Source organism: Amblyomma mixtum, chromosome 1, assembly GCF_055824585.1.
Source record: "Amblyomma mixtum isolate Tamu chromosome 1, ASM5582458v1, whole genome shotgun sequence".
Taxonomy (NCBI): Eukaryota; Metazoa; Arthropoda; class Arachnida; order Ixodida; family Ixodidae; genus Amblyomma; species Amblyomma mixtum.
The window spans coordinates 46,843,317-46,860,072 of NC_143012.1; the positions used below are offsets into that span (position 1 = coordinate 46,843,317).

Here is a 16,756-nt window from a genome sequence, read left to right on the forward strand (position 1 = left end):
GAAGCCGCTGATTAGTCGAGAGGGAGATGACGTCACAGAGTCACGTGACTACGGCGCAAAAAATATAAACTAAAAACTGGGGGGGGGGGGGGGAGGGGGGGGGGCGAGCGCTCAACTGGGAAGGTGGGGTGCAAGCAGGTTGAAATAGGTACTCTATGAACTCGCTGGGCGCACGATTTTGTATGTGCATATGAAGACACGATGACAGCTACATTGTGTATGTGGTGAAAAAACTGACGCAAGCACACAAACATGTAGCAGCAACGTTGCTTCTATTGATGTCACATTTCACTCTTATAGTGACTTATGTAAGTGTCTCCGTAACTTTTTTTCTCAAATGTTATCATTTTTCTGCTGCTTTGCATATGTTGTTACACTTTGCTTTGTTTCTTGAATGTTATCTTTTTTTGGCTAAAATTCATGTCCTCTGTGGTCGACCTTCATTAATGGTAAATATTCGGGCAGTAAAGAGAAACTTAACCCCTTTGACACGTCATGTGCACACTTGTGTACAAAGCGATCTCGGCTTTTTTCGAGTGTGGGCTGCCCCAAACTGATTTCTTCGCATGGGGTCAATATCTCGTACTTCATCTGACAAAGCTGGTTTTTAATGGTATATAGCAAACACAGTGAGTAATATTTTGCGAAACAGTGAGTGGGGTAACACATACGCTACTTTTGTGCAGACATATTTTGCTGCCAGTAGTAAAATAATTTTTTTTTGGGGTGGGGGGGGTGGGGGGGATGTTTCAAGTGTTATGTGCACCTTTCAAATAAGAATTATTTCCATGATCCAGGTGTTTACCTGACAGGTCGTGATATTTCAGTGTTGCTATTTTCATCATTTATGACACTGTACGATATTTTGCACATCCCTGCGAAAAATCAATCGCTATTGTAGTATTATTATAGTATTCTGTTCTGGAAAACTAACCAGTTGTCTTTTTAAGGCCTGAATATATTATTTACCCCCCAAAATATTCTATTTCGATGGAAGCAAAATGGTGTGTCAAAGGATTGAGGAATTATTCAGCACCTGTCTTATTATTTCGATTTATTCTGATTTATAGTTTCTTTGTAAAATTAAGTCAGCAAATGATGCTTTAACCTGACTATCACCTACGCTTTCTGTAACAACAAAATACATCTACTGGAGATTTGTACTGCATCGCATGTAATAAATGCGGTGGTCGAATTTCGATGGAGGCGAAATTCTAGAGGCTCGTGTACTGAGTCGGTTTGGGAGGTTAAGCTCCCTTATACCATGAGCCATTCTGAGAATTTCTGGGAAATTGTGAAAAATAAAGGCAACATATACTATGTTGCTAAAGTGGAAGTGTATTGCCTGATTAAGGCATATATATATATATATATATATATATATATATATATATATATATATATATATATATATATATATATATATATATATATATCTGCTTTTAGTGTGTTTTTGAGCAACTCCATGTGCGATGTTCAGTAAAATGGAGTAAGAATTTGTTTTAATTGATCAGAAATTTGGTCCTATACGTGTTGGAATTCGTCATACTTTTCTTGCATTTGAAGCCCTTCAATTCAAGCTGGTTTCTTGCATTTTGATAGCTAAAAATTCGGAATTGGTGCTCAAAATGGGATGAACCTTTGTTACAGTTGAAGATCACCACGTAACAAAAAGTGGCTGCAGTTCAAGATCCGAAAGTAAGGCCTTTGCTGTTGTTCACTGGTCAGAGCTCGTGGGCTGTACCTTCTTCAATGAGAGGGTGACCTGAATTGCAGAAGCTCAATAATTTTTGTGATGAAGCCAAGAAAGCACCTTGCATGCAGTTAGCGACGCACAAGCGGCATTCATCCCACTTCGAAACCGAAACTTTTGAAAAGTAATTATAATTAACTTCAGTAACTAAATTTTAAAAATTAAAAAGCGTATTGAGCTGAAATATTGCTTTTATTTACCAATTTTTAGAATAATTAAGTTATTTACTAATAAGTTTTGCTCACCAGAAAATCGAAACTTACCAGTGCACATGTGGGACATGTGCTGTCCTTGCGTGAAGCGTCTTTGCGCACGTTGTTGACAACAAACGCTGTTTACACAACGGCATTGATCGCCAAACGATCGCCGTATCATCTCCGGAGGTCTTTCCACATTCGTTGAACGCTGGCATTCAATAGGAGCTCTACAGCCATTGGAAGTCACGAGGAGCGAATCCACTTATGCGCGTTGTCGCCGCGCTCACCGCCTTGCGACTTGCGAGCAGGACCAAAACATCGCCGAGCGTTTTGGTCACCGGCGCGTTCAGAGCCGCAGCGCGGTTAGCCCTAACCAAAGTAACCTTACCACAACCTTCCTTCACGCCTACCAGGCATCTCTGCCAGTCGCCGCTTGCCGTAACTGTAGCTAGAAGCCGGGATCAACTACCATTCGACATGGACGCTGAGAACGGAACGGCCCCGGGAGTTCTCAGGGCATGGGACTTCAACGTGACGCCCCAAGAACTGCACACCAGGGCGACTAAGATCATGGACGAGTGCCGCAAAATCTTCGACAAGGTCGGCGCGCTCCAGGGTGACGAGATCACCTTCGACTCGGTGCTCAAGGTGAGCGATCATACAACGAAACTCAGCGTCGCGATGAGTCTGCAAATTTGACTCTGCCATGAAGGCCGTGTGTAGTGCGATATCAGTGCACGCTGAGGAACGCCAGATAGTAGAAATTAATGCGGAGCCTCACGGCGCCTCTTTCTCCCTCCTTTATCCTTTCTCCAATGGCGCGGTTCAGCTATTTACATATCCACTGAGAGAATTTCCCTTTCCTCAAAACCAATTATTTGCTTAGCCCGCCAGCGTTTCTAGCTGGGAACAGAATACTTGCCTGGTTACTGAGAGTTAGCTGAGAGACGTGAATTGATATTCAGCTAAAGACACATGTAATCAAGCTAACAGAAACATAACATAACATAGCCAACATAAAGAAGTTCACAAAGCATTTTTTTCACGCCTTGAAGTTGTTCACTCTTTGAACTTTGTATTTTCTCTGTGATTTCATGCCCAGTGTGGCTTGTTTGTTTCATGAACCTATTTGATCAGTGCGAAAGAGTTCGAGTACTGCTGCTGAGTCATCACCGTCCACTAGGTTGTCCACTGCAGGGCAAAGGCCTCTTCCATTTGTCTCCAATAAGCAAGCTTTGTCATTATTCATGGTCACCCTATCCCTATCTACAGATGCACTGTTCCATGCTTTCCTGTTCCATACGTCCCTGTTCAATACGTCCTTGTTCCATGGGTCCCTGTTCCATGCATCCCTGTTACATGGGTCCCTGTTCCCAGAGTCCCTGTTCCACTTGTCCCTGTTCTACATGTCCCTGTTCCATGCGTCCCTGTTCAATACGTCCCTGTTCCATGAGTCCCTGTTCCATGCGTCCCTGTTCCATGTATCCCTATTCCACGTGTCTGTTCCACACGTCCCTGTTCCACGTGTCCCTGTTCCATGTGTCCCTGCTCCATGTATCCCTGTTCCACATGTCCCTGTTCCACACGTCCCTGTTCCACGTGTCCCTGTTCCATGCATCCCTGTGCCATGCATAATAGACATTGAATTTGAGGATTTGAATGTATGTTACAATCGACCCAGTGATTTCATCCACAGCTTGAATTTTGTCTGGTTAAGCACCAATTCTTATAAGTTAAAAGCCAGACCGAGCTGTTCTGAAAATGACGCTCTAGGTGTGTTCTTATTATACAAGTTTCAACAGCTTCTTTGATGTGTCATTAGTTTCCAATTCTGTACCTTCCACTTGCAGGAAATCGCCGAGGCTCAGCGTATGTTCACCAATGAGAGCTCCTATCTCGAGTTGCCGATGTACGTTTCGACCAAGAAGGAGCTTCGAGACACCAGTGCTGAGCTCTCTACTAAACTCAACGAGTTCGAGGTTGAGATTGAGTGAGTAAATGTTTTGGTTTCTGCCCAAATGTTTAGTCTGTCATAACTCAGCCCTTGTAGATTCTCGGCCGTTGGGAAATATAGTTAGTGAAGCATAAAAATTTTTGGAATGAATTTTTGATGCCCTCATTAGTACACTGATCTTGTCTCATTGTTTTCTTGCGCTTGTCCGTGAACAAGTGTTGACAATCGAAAACATGTCTTCAAAAACAGAAATGCTCAAGTTCACTGTATCAGTATCCTGCTGTATGCGTAGCAGATTAGATTATTGCCTAACCTACTGATGCCTCGTAGGTGGTTCCTCAATCACCGAAAGACGCGGGTTCGATCCCAGCCACGATGGTCGAATTTCGATGAAGGCGAAATTCTAGAGGCCCATGTGCTGTGCGATGTCAGTGCGCATTAAAGAACCCCAGGTGGTTGAAATTTCTGGAGCCCTTCACTATGGCGTCTCTCATAGCCTGAGTCGCTTTGGGACGTCAGGCCCCATAAACCAAACTAAACCAAACTTTTAAATAAAGTAAAAAACATACACTTTCCACCACTCTGGTGCCTCCAGACAGTTACATTATTGTTTGAATCTTGTAATAATTGTGCAAGGCTATTTATTGCTGTTCTGTTTCTGTGAATGTTTTCTAGGAAAAGCAATATCCATGAAGTGAATCTGGAAAAGTAACTGTGAAACATTGGCATTATCTGTTCCTTTGTATGAAGTTGTTTTTTTTTCTTTTGAGATATGTGGGCTCTAGGCAGGTACAGCATTTGCAGAGAGGCGGGAAATTATTTGGAAGCAGTTGACCTGCCTAGTCGCTGCATCCTGTGTGTGCAGCTGTTTTGTTACCGTCTTCGATATTCATTAGTTGTGTCGACATGTTCAAGTGGCTTAATCCGTGTCCTTATTTCACATGGGGGACTGTTCTCTTTATCCTTGCATTCAGGATGCGTCCCGACATCTTCGAGAAGCTGCTTGCGCTTGAGAAGAAAGACACCAGCTCTCTCACACCAGAAATGAAGCGCTACCTCGAGAGGCTAATCAAGCTCCGAAAGAGGGATGGTAAGTCAGAACTGCAGCATTGTCAGAAAACACAACGGTTGTCATGTGTCCGGAAAGAAGCATAAACGTGAAAGGCTTCTGTTTCGTTTGGTAACATTGTTCACATACTTTATCCCTTGTTTTCTTCATGCACGGAGTCCTTACTTTTTTTTTTGTTAACTGCTGGTGGTATAACAGTACACCTTGCTGGGCTAGTTGGCAGAGCATTGTCTAACAAAAGGAAAAAAAAAACAGCGCTAAATTTAGCACTAACCACGCAGAAAGACGGACAGGATGGGTGCTGTCCTGTCCGACTTTCTTTGTAGTGTTGGTCAAATGTTTAGGGGAATCCCCCAAGGTGGAGTAGATTTGTAATAAGGGAGTAATTACTCATTGACATCCACCCGAGCGCAGCCTTACGGCTACAAAGGAAAGCTATACAGCTTTCTCAGAAACTTCGCAGTTAAAAAAAAATTCGTCCTGTTAAATTTAGCGCTGTTTTTTCCTTCTGCTGGTGGTACATGTGCCTTGCTGGGCAGTGGTATTTCGTGACATGCATTTTGAGGCCTAGTGCTTGCCTGTGTTGCTCAATGCTCATAATTGCTCATTACCCACTTACAAACCAGTTATGGGGCTTAATTACATCGAACGCGTAAATGATAGTAGTGGTGTAATGGGTAGTCCGAGCACGTCCATTTCTGTGCAGGCCTCCACCTGGACGCTGAGGTGCAGAAAGAGGTGAAGAAGCTCAAGAACGAGATCAACGACCTGGGAGTCCAGTACACCAAGCACTGCAACGAGGAGAACACGGTGCTCGAGTTCACCGAGGAGGAGTTGAAGGGCACACCCGAGGACTTCATCAAGAGCCTGGAAACGGTGCGTTGCGACTTCATCCTTTGGGCATCCAGTGACTTCATCCAGTGTCACCGTAGAACAGAAGCCACGTCTTCGGCATTGAGAGACCATCATGATCAACCCACTGGGGTGGCTCAGTGGCTGAACACATAGTCGTGGAGTTGAATACCAACCGGTGGTGGCTGTGGAAAGAGAAATGATAGGTGTAACGTTAAGAGATCGAAAGTGGGTGGAGTGGGTGAGGGAACAAACGCGGGTTAATGACATCCTAGTTGAAATCAAGAGGAAGAAGTGGGCTTGGGCAGGGCACGTAATGCGAAGGAAAGATAACCGCTGGTCCTTAAGGGTGACGGAGTGGATTCCAAGGGAAGGCAGGCGTAAAAGGGTGGGCGCAGGAATTTAGGTGGGCAGATGAGATCAAGAGATTTGCGGGGATACTGTAGGTGCAGCTGGCAAAAGACTGGGTTAATTGGAGAGACATGGGAGAGGCCTTTGCCCTGCAGTGGGCGTAGTCAGGCTGATGATGATGATGACATGGTGGATGTGTTTAGATGGAGGCCAAACGTGGAAGGCGCCCATGTGCTGTGGGATGTCTGTGCACGTTAAAGAATCCCAGGAGGCTGAAAGTGATCCAGACCCCTCCACTATGGCGTCTCCCATAATCCATCTCCAGCTTGAGGACGTATGCCGCATACCACCATCATCGTGATCATGGTTGTCATTGTCATCATCAGCCATAAAACATCCACTGTATGAGAAAGACCCTTTATTGATCTCCACATAGCTGTGCCCTTTGCGGCCACCTTATCCCAGCAAATTTCAGGACCTTAGAGAACTCTGAAGTTCAGTCTGATTAACTGCTAATATTTTTGGTCGCTTTGTGATGCTAATCTTCCTTGGGAGTTTCAGACCGGCACATTGAGATGTTCACGTGGTGCCCAGAGTTTCTTACCAAGGCTACTGGGAAGTGTTAGTGTTGTCTGTTGTAGGCAGTTATCCTGGTGTAACTAAAAAAGCTCTAATTTGACAGAGCAGGTGTATGCATTGCTCACTTGCAAGGAGGTATATTTCAACAAAAGAAGTGCCTGGTAGAAAGGGAACTGCAGATTTCAGTAGAGTACAGTGAATTTTGGTTTGCCAAAGCTGCACTGCAGACTGTAAGTGTGGCTGTAGTGGGAGGTTTTAGACTGATATTGAAAACTTGGGCTGCTGCTTACTGTGCACTAAAATCTTGGCACGCAGGCATTTTTGCATTTCACCTCAATGCAGTGTAGGCACAATATCTGGGGTCACACCTGTGAAATGTTGACCAGCCAAATGCCACAGCCAGCAAGCCACTGAGCCTCGCAGTATAAAGAAGACATAGGGTACAGAGACGTACGGGAAGTAGAAAAGCTTTACTGAAGGAGGGCGTTGCCATTCTGTCTAGCACAAGTTTCTCAATACTTTGGTAATGATAGGCTCTGGAGGACTAGGCCTACTGAGGCTCCTTCAGTCAAAGTGCTGGTCCTAGGGTTTTGTGTATGTGTGTGTGGCTTGAATGCAAAAGGCTTGGCAGCGTGGAAACACTGTAGCTTTTCTCTTCTAAATTTTCAGGTGTTTATGCGAAATGTTATGCCCGTGCTTCTGCCCTGCAAAAGGACAGGAAAGTGATGAATCATGTTTTGTGTATGCAATTGGCTTCTGCAAGCTGATAGGATATGGAAGGACTGCAGTCTCGTGGGATGTGCGGCCCACTTATGTTGTCTGATGCCCAGCAGTCGTGTGGCCCTTCCCAGGTGGAGTCCGGTAAGCGCAAGGTCACCTTGAAACACCCACACGTGATGCCTGTGATGAAGATGGCCGCTGACCCCGAGACCCGCAGGAAGGTCAACCATGCCTCCGAGTCCAGGTATGCATGTGGTGTTTTTGTAAGCACATGTGGATGTATATATGTGCGTGCACGTGCTTGTGTGTGTGTATGTTCAGGATAATGTAAGCACAGTTTACACAGCATTACAGAAATAGAAATGAAATCAAAGAGGGGCCCCAGACAGAGCGGATAATAGGGCAAAATTTAGTACTTCCGTAGTAAATGTGAAAACCATCTGGGAAGTAGTTTGCAGTCTCCAGTTATCCTTGCCCTGTGCCAGTTGGGGTCAATTTATCCCCTCTAACTTCCTGATCCCATCTGGTCACCTTACTCTGTGTCACCCAGTGCAGCATTTATTATGATTAGTGATTTGTTCGAAACGAAATAAAAATTGAAGGAAAAGGTTTTGCTAGCCGCGGCATCTCCTGTCGAAGCTTGAAGCACCTGAGCAGCGGCCAGCGGAAATGAAAAGGAACGGGTATCGAGCAAGGGCCACGTTTGGCTTCCTTTGGAATCTACCCTGTTACCCTAAGGGATCATTGGTGACCCGCTGTTTACGTGGCCAGCGTGTGCCCTCCCTGTGCTCAGATTAAATCGATTTTGTACTGCATCAGTTCAACTCCAGTGTTTCTTTTTGGGTGTCTGTGTGTCGCCTCGCTGTGGCCCTTTTTTCTGACTTGAGACATGCTGACATGCCCATAGGCTCTGTTTCACAGCTTGGAAGTACAGCCTCTGTAATGGTTCATGCCACTCTTAGTTAGTCACGATTGGAATGGAGGAATGTTTAACTTTGCTTCAACTTCACTGCAGTGCAGCTTAACTGCCATGCTCTTGTATGCATTAATTGTGCTGCTCACATTGCCTGCTTTTTCCTTCAGGTGCAGCATTATCTATGTCCCCTTTGTTTTGTTCTGTTTTCTCTGGGTCACTGGTTGATCGCATTGCTTCTCTCATCCATTGCCTCATCAGGTGCATCAAGGAGAACATTCCACTGCTCGAGAAGGCCATCTCCCTGAGGCACAAGGTATGCGAGTGCGTCTAGGCAGCACATGATGCGGTTGCTCATTTTTGACGACTTCTCAGTTGTGCATGGGATTTCACGTTGTTGTGTTGGTAGTATAAATGCTGATTGCAATGTGTAACTTATAATGCATTTGGAATAATGAAAGAAGAGAGGGAAGCCTGGAAGCACTGAGTGAATGCTAATAAAAACACTGACATAGCTAGCGTGTGAGAAATATTCTCGTGGTAGGTGGTTTCTGGAAGGGGTACCTAATCATACTGTACATAGTTTGTAACTTTGGTAGAGTGTTCTTCAGGGCTCCTTCAGCAGTTGTGTAGCTTAAAACACGTGCCTTGTGAAACTGGTCATGCATTTTATGTTTTACTCTTGGTGAGTTTTGTTGTCCTCTGTCCTCCCCACCTGATTGAGGTGCATGAACAGTGTGAACGGACTTGGCATTTCCATTTGGTGTCCCCTTGAATCTAATCTCAGCTAAATGCCTTCAGTGAACTTTTACCGTGTTTTCACTTTGATTTCTCACTTGGTGCCTGAAAATTGGCTTGAATCCTTCTTGCTCTTGTATTAATGCATGCCATTAGAAGCTTCATTGGGAAGAAAATGTCTTGTGGGTCGTAAAATTCGCCCATTGGCTGTAGGGAAATGACATCACCAGAATGGACAATTCCCATTGACTATAGGGAAGTGACTTCTGCAGAGCGGATAATTCTCATTGGCTCGAGGGAAGTGACTTCATCAGAGCGGATGATTCTCATTGGCTCGAGGGAAGTGACTTCATCAGAGTGGATGATTCTCATTGGCTCGAGGGAAGTGACTTCATCAGAGCGGATGATTCTCATTGGCTCGAGGGAAGTGACTTCATCAGAGCGGATGATTCTCATTGGCTCGAGGCAAGGGACTTCATCAGAGCGGATGATTCTCATTGGCTCGAGGGAAGTGACTTCATCAGAGCGGATGATTCTCATTGGCTCGAGGGAAGTGACTTCATCAGAGCAGATAATTACTATCATTGGCTCGAGGGAAGTGACTTCATCAGAGCAGATAATTACTATCATTGGCTGGAGGGAAGTGATGTCACTAGACTGGAACTGATGTAACTTTCGGTAAAGGCACCAACAGCTTCTGGTGCCGTTGCCTTGGCAACACTTAGGTAATTAGGTGTCCCTGTGAATCTTTTTCTCTTTACCCTTTGTCTTTTTGGTTGTATGAACTCTCTTTTGCCCCTCCTTCCCCATTCTGCAGAAGGCGCAGATCCTGAACTACCCGACTCACGCGGACTTTGTCACCGAGCTGCTGATGGCTCGCTCGGCGGCCAATGTGCGGCGCTTCCTCACCGATCTGGCCGATAAGTTGCAGCCACTGTGGGCAAAGGAGAGGAAGGTGCTGCTCGAGCTCAAAGAGGAGGAGGTACGTTTAGTCGGGCATGTTTTACAATGATGCGGACATGTGTTCCTTCCCTTTTGTCGCACAACCGCTGGAGGGATGCACCGAATGCTTCACGTCACCGTTGGGTGGGCAGATCCAGCTGTTGTGCTTCTAGCTGGTGTTGAATAGCCATCAACAACTCTCACGTCACCCAGTTTGGCCTTTGCAATTACACAGTCACCGATGTCATGCTCATTGGTAGTTAATAAACGTAACTGGGTCAGGTTTTGTATAAATTACATTTTCTGTACAAGCTTTGTCCTTCTACATACTACAGCTGAACCCTGTAGAGTCATGACGGTTGAGCTCATTACCTTTGGTGCGTATGGATCCGCTATGCTTAGTGCCAGTCTTAAACCTTTTGTTCTCTCTCATGGAGACAACTGACCGTGGATCTCGTTGAACTTGGTCCTTGCGGGCAGGCTGAACAAGAGAGCTGCAGTGTTATCCGATATCCCTTCCCCTCAGTGCAAGCGTCAGGGGGTTCCCTTTGATGGGGAGCTGCACGTGTGGGACGTGGCCTTCTACAAGAACCTGGTGGAGGAGCGCCACTACAGGGTGGACCAGGAGAAGCTGCGCGCCTACTTTCCCCTGGATGTGGTCATGAAGGGACTCTTCGGCATCTACGAGGTGGGCGGAATGCTTTATTGAGAGGTGGGAAGAGACAAGGATTGCGTGGGAGGCGAACGATGCTTGACTGTATGCTTGTCGAATGACAGCAAAAAGTCGCGTGTTATCCAGGCTGTTGTGTCCGGCCTGTAGTGTACGAGAGCATAGCTCCCAAAGTATCGCAGCTTGCGCGGCTTCCCAGTGACAAAGGACAGGCGCCGGTTGGAGCCATTCATATTTGTGCACAGAAGCACGTTGATACAAAAGCTTGTGATGCCTTCCACTAGTGCAAGTGTTGCTTTTCAAGGCATTCATTTTTGATGGCAGCATTTGGTAAAACTCTGCCGTTTTGTTGGCCAATGTCACCCCTTTTCTGTTGCATTTTTGGGTTCCCAGATTCTTTCTGGGGGTGTGTGTCACAGGGCTCGGAGATCCTCTTAAATCTCCGCACTTACCAGATGTGTGATTTTTCTATTCTGGGGCGGAGTTTATGGCACCTCCTTATTCATTTTAATGTGTTTTGGTGCCACAGTTGTTCGTTTTATCTGAGATGTAGTCCCATTGCCCGAATATATATGTTGACGGTAGCACCGTCCTTGTTCGTAAGAAGCAAGAGTTTGTTATACAGTCAAACCTTGTTACTGTAACCGCAGGTATTATGAATTATTGGCTGTATCAAACTGTTACTAATTATTTTTAACAAACACATGCATTTCTTGCTTTGTGTCATTAGAGTTCTGTGATCGATTGATGCCCTCCATCTTCAATCTATCCTTAGTGTCCCATTAAAACCCCGTGTCGTCTCCCTCTGTTTGCAGCTTCTCTTGGGACTGAAGTTTGAAGAGGTTGAGAAGCCTGCCCTGTGGCACCCTGAGGCTCATATGGTGAGTCAGCTTGGCTGTTTGCCATTTGTGTTGCACACTGTTCCACTGTTCCTAGCTTTTGAAAAGAAGCACCAGTTCTCAGTGAAATGTTGAAAAAACCCTGTTGGGTTTCTGTTGAGTGTCGTCGAATGCAGTTGACCTTGTGAGTTTTAGCACACCACTCTTATACACAGGACATGTTTTGTATTTCCTTGGATAAGGAGTGCAATTCGACTTTTCTCATCAGGGCCACCCCAGTATTGGAAGTGCAGCCCCTCTTCCTTGTTAGGCCATGGTGCGTGGTAATCAGAACTTGGGGCGGGCAAAGCTTATAACCTTATTTTGTTTTATGAATTTGTGGGTGTTTTCTTTGCCGATATATGAGAGTGTAGCACTGACACTGGAGCAATGGGGGACAGTGACTCAGCAAAGCCCCTTTTTTTTTTCTGTCAAAGTCTAAGTTGTAGTAAGCTGCTGATAGGGAACCATTTCATGCTTTTGCCTGGTCTTTGTAGTGACTTAAACTGACTTTATTAATATTTTTTCAATTTTCTAGTTCAAGGTGACTGACAGTGAGACCAAGGAACTGCTGGGCTACTTCATCATGGACCTGTTCCCGCGCGAGGGGAAGTACAGCCACTTCTGCAACATTACACTGCAGGTGAGGATAGCCTTCCTTACTCGGAGTGTGCATTGTTTGGAGGTTTTGTGGATGGAATGAAACTTGCGGCTATGCCGCTGCAGTTTTACGGCGAGAGCTGTTATCGAGAGGAATTTCCAAATCTGCGTTGTCGGTGTAGACGTCTGCTGTGCAGCAAGGGGGTAGGAGATGGGGAGGGTGAAGAGAAATAGCAGGACCGGTGTGCAGATGGGTTTGGGGTGCTGCACGGTGAATTGGTGAAGGTGAGAGGGAAGCACTGTGCTGTAGACATACAGTATGAAGGCTGGGGGATCTGGTAAGTGCTGCACCGTGCAGCAAAGTGGTGAGAGAATATGGAGGCTTAGTTTAGCTGGTGCAATAGGGGTTTAGCAGCTACAATGCAGCAGGTTGGAAGAGGATGAGGCAATGCAGCACGATGCAAGAGGACACAATGCAGTACCTACCACTGTGTTTTTGCGTTATTTGCCACGGCGTCATAGTTTGTCAATTTCTTGTTCCTCTTTTTTTTTCTTTTGTGAACAGGTATTTGCATTGCGGTTGATCATTGGTCTCCATTGCATCATCATTTGTGGGGGCCAAGTTTGGTTTCACTTGTGGAGAGCACTGGGCACGTTGTCATGATAGTGAATGCTCTCGGTCGTAATGCTGTCAGACTATTTCCTCAGTGCGTAGGAGCAATGTTTGTTGTGAGACAAGAGATACTTGTTGTCAGTGGCGTCGTTGGGAATAGTTTTAAGTGCTCTGATCAGACTGACAGCATATTGACTTAACGTGCTGTACTGTTTCGCCCCAGAGCAGTGCAGCTCTCGCAGCAGTGAAATGAAATGTGTAGCACAGATGGACCTTTCTTGGAAAAATGGAACTGAGCTGTCCCCTGAGAAATGCCCTCAGTTCCTGCATCAGCTGCTGTAAAGAATTTCGTGCTCAGAACTATCCTTGGTAATGGTCAGCCAGGCTGCCATTCCTTGAGCAGTGTTTGCTGGGGACAGCCAGGAGAAAAGCAGATTGCGGCCTCATAGTAGATGCATGTCTCTGTCCATTCTTTCACACCCCCCTCTTCATCTGGTCTTGAGACTGCAGTGTGTGCATTGACTGAGTGTACTAACTGAGCAACGTGTCAACACACTAAACTTGAAGCCCCACATAAAATGAAAAATTTCTCTAAGCAACCTGGCTGTAGCATTTTCTACATTGCTTTGGGCGAGTTGTGTGGTAGGACCACATTCTAGAAGTCTTGGTTGCATTCTAGAAGTCTTGGTTGCATTGGCAGTCAGCGGCAATCCGCTTCTTTGTCTAACCCTGCTTCTCGCTCTTGGCAGGCCGATCAGGTGTACCGCGATCTTCAAGGGGCGGCTGCGCCCGCACGGCGATCTCGGACGCTGCCACTAGGACTGTCCCGTTGCGCATGCGTCCACCTGGTCGGTTATCATCCACGTGCAGCCGACAAGCCCAAAGTACCCGGATGCAAGAAGCCGGGTGGAGAATCACGTGGTGTCTGCCAACAGCTATATAAACCGTCAACACCCAGGCATCATCGCAGTCAGCGGCAATCCGCTTCTTTGTCTAACCCTGCTTCTCGCTCTTGGCAGGCCGATCAGGTGTACCGCGATCTTCAAGGGGCGGCTGCGCCCGCACGGCGATCTCGGACGCTGCCACTAGGACTGTCCCGTTGCGCATGCGTCCACCTGGTCGGTTATCATCCACGTGCAGCCGACAAGCCCAAAGTACCCGGATGCAAGAAGCCGGGTGGAGAATCACGTGGTGTCTGCCAACAGCTATATAAACCGTCAACACCCAGGCATCATCGCAGTCAGCGGCAATCCGCTTCTTTGTCTAACCCTGCTTCTCGCTCTTGGCAGGCCGATCAGGTGTACCGCGATCTTCAAGGGGCGGCTGCGCCCGCACGGCGATCTCGGACGCTGCCACTAGGACTGTCCCGTTGCGCATGCGTCCACCTGGTCGGTTATCATCCACGTGCAGCCGACAAGCCCAAAGTACCCGGATGCAAGAAGCCGGGTGGAGAATCACGTGGTGTCTGCCAACAGCTATATAAACCGTCAACACCCAGGCATCATCGCAGTCAGCGGCAATCCGCTTCTTTGTCTAACCCTGCTTCTCGCTCTTGGCAGGTGAGTTTGATTTGCCAATTGCTGAAACTGGATATATTGTATATTTTTTTCGCCGCTGACTGCAAAAATGCCTGTTACATGCTCTGCTTGTTCCAAACCCGTGGACGGAAAGTGTTTGACTTGTTCTCGTTGCAAAAGTAGCTACCACTTTGGAAAGAGCTGTTCTGCTATCACGAAAAATGCTTTTTCAAAAATGTCGACTGCTAAGCGTGAAACCTGGACATGCCCATCATGCGAATCCAGTGCAAGCAATCACTCAGACTCGGATGATAGTGACGTTTCTTTTGGTCATGAATTCTCTGCAGTTAACAGCAAACTTGACCAACTGAGAGTTACGGTTGAAGCTCTCACAACTAAAGTGGAGGAACTGCTCCAATTTAAGGCAACAGGTGAAAAGATGGCTGAAACCGTCACTGAAATCCAAACGTCAATTGAGTTCCTTTCTAATAAATATGACTCTGTCATGTCTACCCTAGAAGCGAACCAAGCTGAGTTAACCCAGCTACATGCCCGAGTGGAATCACTTTCTGAGACTGTTGTCGCTCAAGCTGAGCTGCTGGATCAATCAAGGTGCGCAGTTAATGATCTTGAACAGTACAGCAGGCGATGCAACTTTGAAATACATGGCCTCCCAACCAACCCTAATGAGAATTTGGTTTCTTTCATGGACGATCTAGCTCAGACACTAGAGTTTCCAGAATTTGAAGCGAATACAGTCGCTTCAATACACAGACTGCCGAAAAAGGACAGTTCGTCTCCCCCTATCCTTGTTCAGATGCGTGACGTGGCGTCTAAAGAAGTATGGCTTGCTCTACGGAAAAAGCTTCGCGATTTACCTACGGATGAGTCTCACCCTCGGCTGTATTTCAACGAAAATTTGACACGGACAAACAAGGAGCTTTTCCGATTGGCCAGGTCTAAGGGAAAAGAAAAGCAGTACAAATTTGTTTGGACACGTAACGGCAAAGTTCTGGCCAAGAAATCAGAAGAAGTCAAGACTGTTATCCGCATTGAGAAGATGTCTGACCTGGATAAGATCTGCTGAGCATGGGTGATCTCGAATTCCTTGCATGTACAACATTTTCCGAAGTAACAAAATTTTTCACAAGTGACGCACAACCTGCTTTTTGCGCGACGCACGTTAATATCCGCAGTATCCGAAAGCACTGGGATGAATTCATGGCACTAACTTCACCTTCTCGTTCTACATTTGACGTATTTGTACTGACGGAAATCAATATTTCAGCCGATATTTTCAATCAGTATGCAATACCAGGTTACCAAGCAATTTCCTGTACCCGACCTGCTAGAAAAGGGGGTGCCGTCGCAGTTCTTGTGAGAGACAGTTGGACTGTCACAGAGCTAAATTCTGACTTCCAGCAAGCAGAAGTAGTAGCATTGCGTTTGAGCACGCCAGCTCTCTCTCTGATACTCTTTTCAGTATACCGACCCCCCTGCTTCAATGGCAGGCTCTTTTTGGCCGAACTTGACAACGCCCTCTCAGCCCACTCGCATGAAGATTATATCTGTGTTATAGGCGATGTTAACATAGATACCTTTCGCCCTTCTAGGGCTCTGGTCTCAGATTATCTTGATCTGTTATCAAAATGGGGACTGCAACCAACTATCCAGAAAGCTATGCGAGAAGAATTTCTGTCAGGGCAACTTGTCGTCTCTTGCATCGACCACATAAATATAAGAGCTCCGAATTGTGCCCTACAATCTGCTATCGTCGAAGCAAAGCTGTCAGACCACTACTTTGTCTGTTGTTCTTTAGCCCGGAAATCGAACCCTCCAAGAGCAGATAGCGGTAAAAAAGAAATTTCCATCTGCGATCCCAAAATCTTTTACCGACTGGCATCGGAATACGATTGGGAAGTGTTCTTGGAAAACGTGCCCCCGAAAGACATTTATGATAAGCTTGTTGAGCTATTACAAGAGTTTAAGAAAGCGGCTACTCGCGTGGTTGAAATCAGGCAGCGCAATAAAGAAAACTCATGGATGACCTTAAATATACTATCAGCTATAAAAGGAAAAGATTTGCTCTGGGCCCAGTCGAAAAGGGCACCTGCATCTATCCTGCTACGGTCCAAGTTTAAGGTTGCAAGAAATAAAGTAAACGCAATGATTCGTCAGGCTAAAAGAGTACATTTTCGTAACAAGTTCAAGAATGCAGGCTCTGATACTAGAAAAACGTGGTCTTTGATTAACAATCTACGAGGTGTCAAAAGGCGTGGCAATGATGGCAAAGATTTTGTGTCGTATTTCGGCACTGATGAAGAAAAAATAGCTAATGAATTCAACAGGTTCTTCTCGCAAGTTTCGGGCAGTGCGCAACAGAATCCCTTATTTTGTACTCTGAAGAACA

The 16,756-nt window shown here is 46.1% G+C and overlaps 2 protein-coding genes across 3 annotated transcripts in view; one reads left to right on the forward strand and one right to left on the reverse strand.

The window, feature by feature from the left end:
• The window catches only part of LOC149366225 (zinc transporter ZIP3-like), a 42,538-nt gene extending 39,879 nt beyond the window's left edge, over positions 1-2,659 (reverse strand). The window contains exon 1 of the transcript XR_016283647.1: positions 2,017-2,659. The gene's annotated coding sequence lies outside the window, so the exon portion shown is untranslated. The remainder of the gene's footprint in view (positions 1-2,016) is intronic.
• LOC149366227 (thimet oligopeptidase-like) overlaps positions 2,061-16,756 on the forward strand; it is a 28,279-nt gene continuing 13,583 nt past the window's right edge. The window contains exons 1-10 of one of the 2 annotated variants that reach the window (XM_089549499.1): positions 2,061-2,598; positions 3,801-3,940; positions 4,879-4,994; positions 5,680-5,849; positions 7,589-7,719; positions 8,650-8,704; positions 9,944-10,108; positions 10,595-10,756; positions 11,554-11,619; positions 12,155-12,259. In XM_089549499.1, coding sequence (XP_089405625.1) covers positions 2,215-2,598; positions 3,801-3,940; positions 4,879-4,994; positions 5,680-5,849; positions 7,589-7,719; positions 8,650-8,704; positions 9,944-10,108; positions 10,595-10,756; positions 11,554-11,619; positions 12,155-12,259 — 1,494 coding nt within the window. In that variant the 5' untranslated portion in view covers positions 2,061-2,214. The remainder of the gene's footprint in view (positions 2,599-3,800; positions 3,941-4,878; positions 4,995-5,679; positions 5,850-7,588; positions 7,720-8,649; positions 8,705-9,943; positions 10,109-10,594; positions 10,757-11,553; positions 11,620-12,154; positions 12,260-16,756) is intronic. The other variant, XM_089549508.1, reaches the window with a different exon arrangement.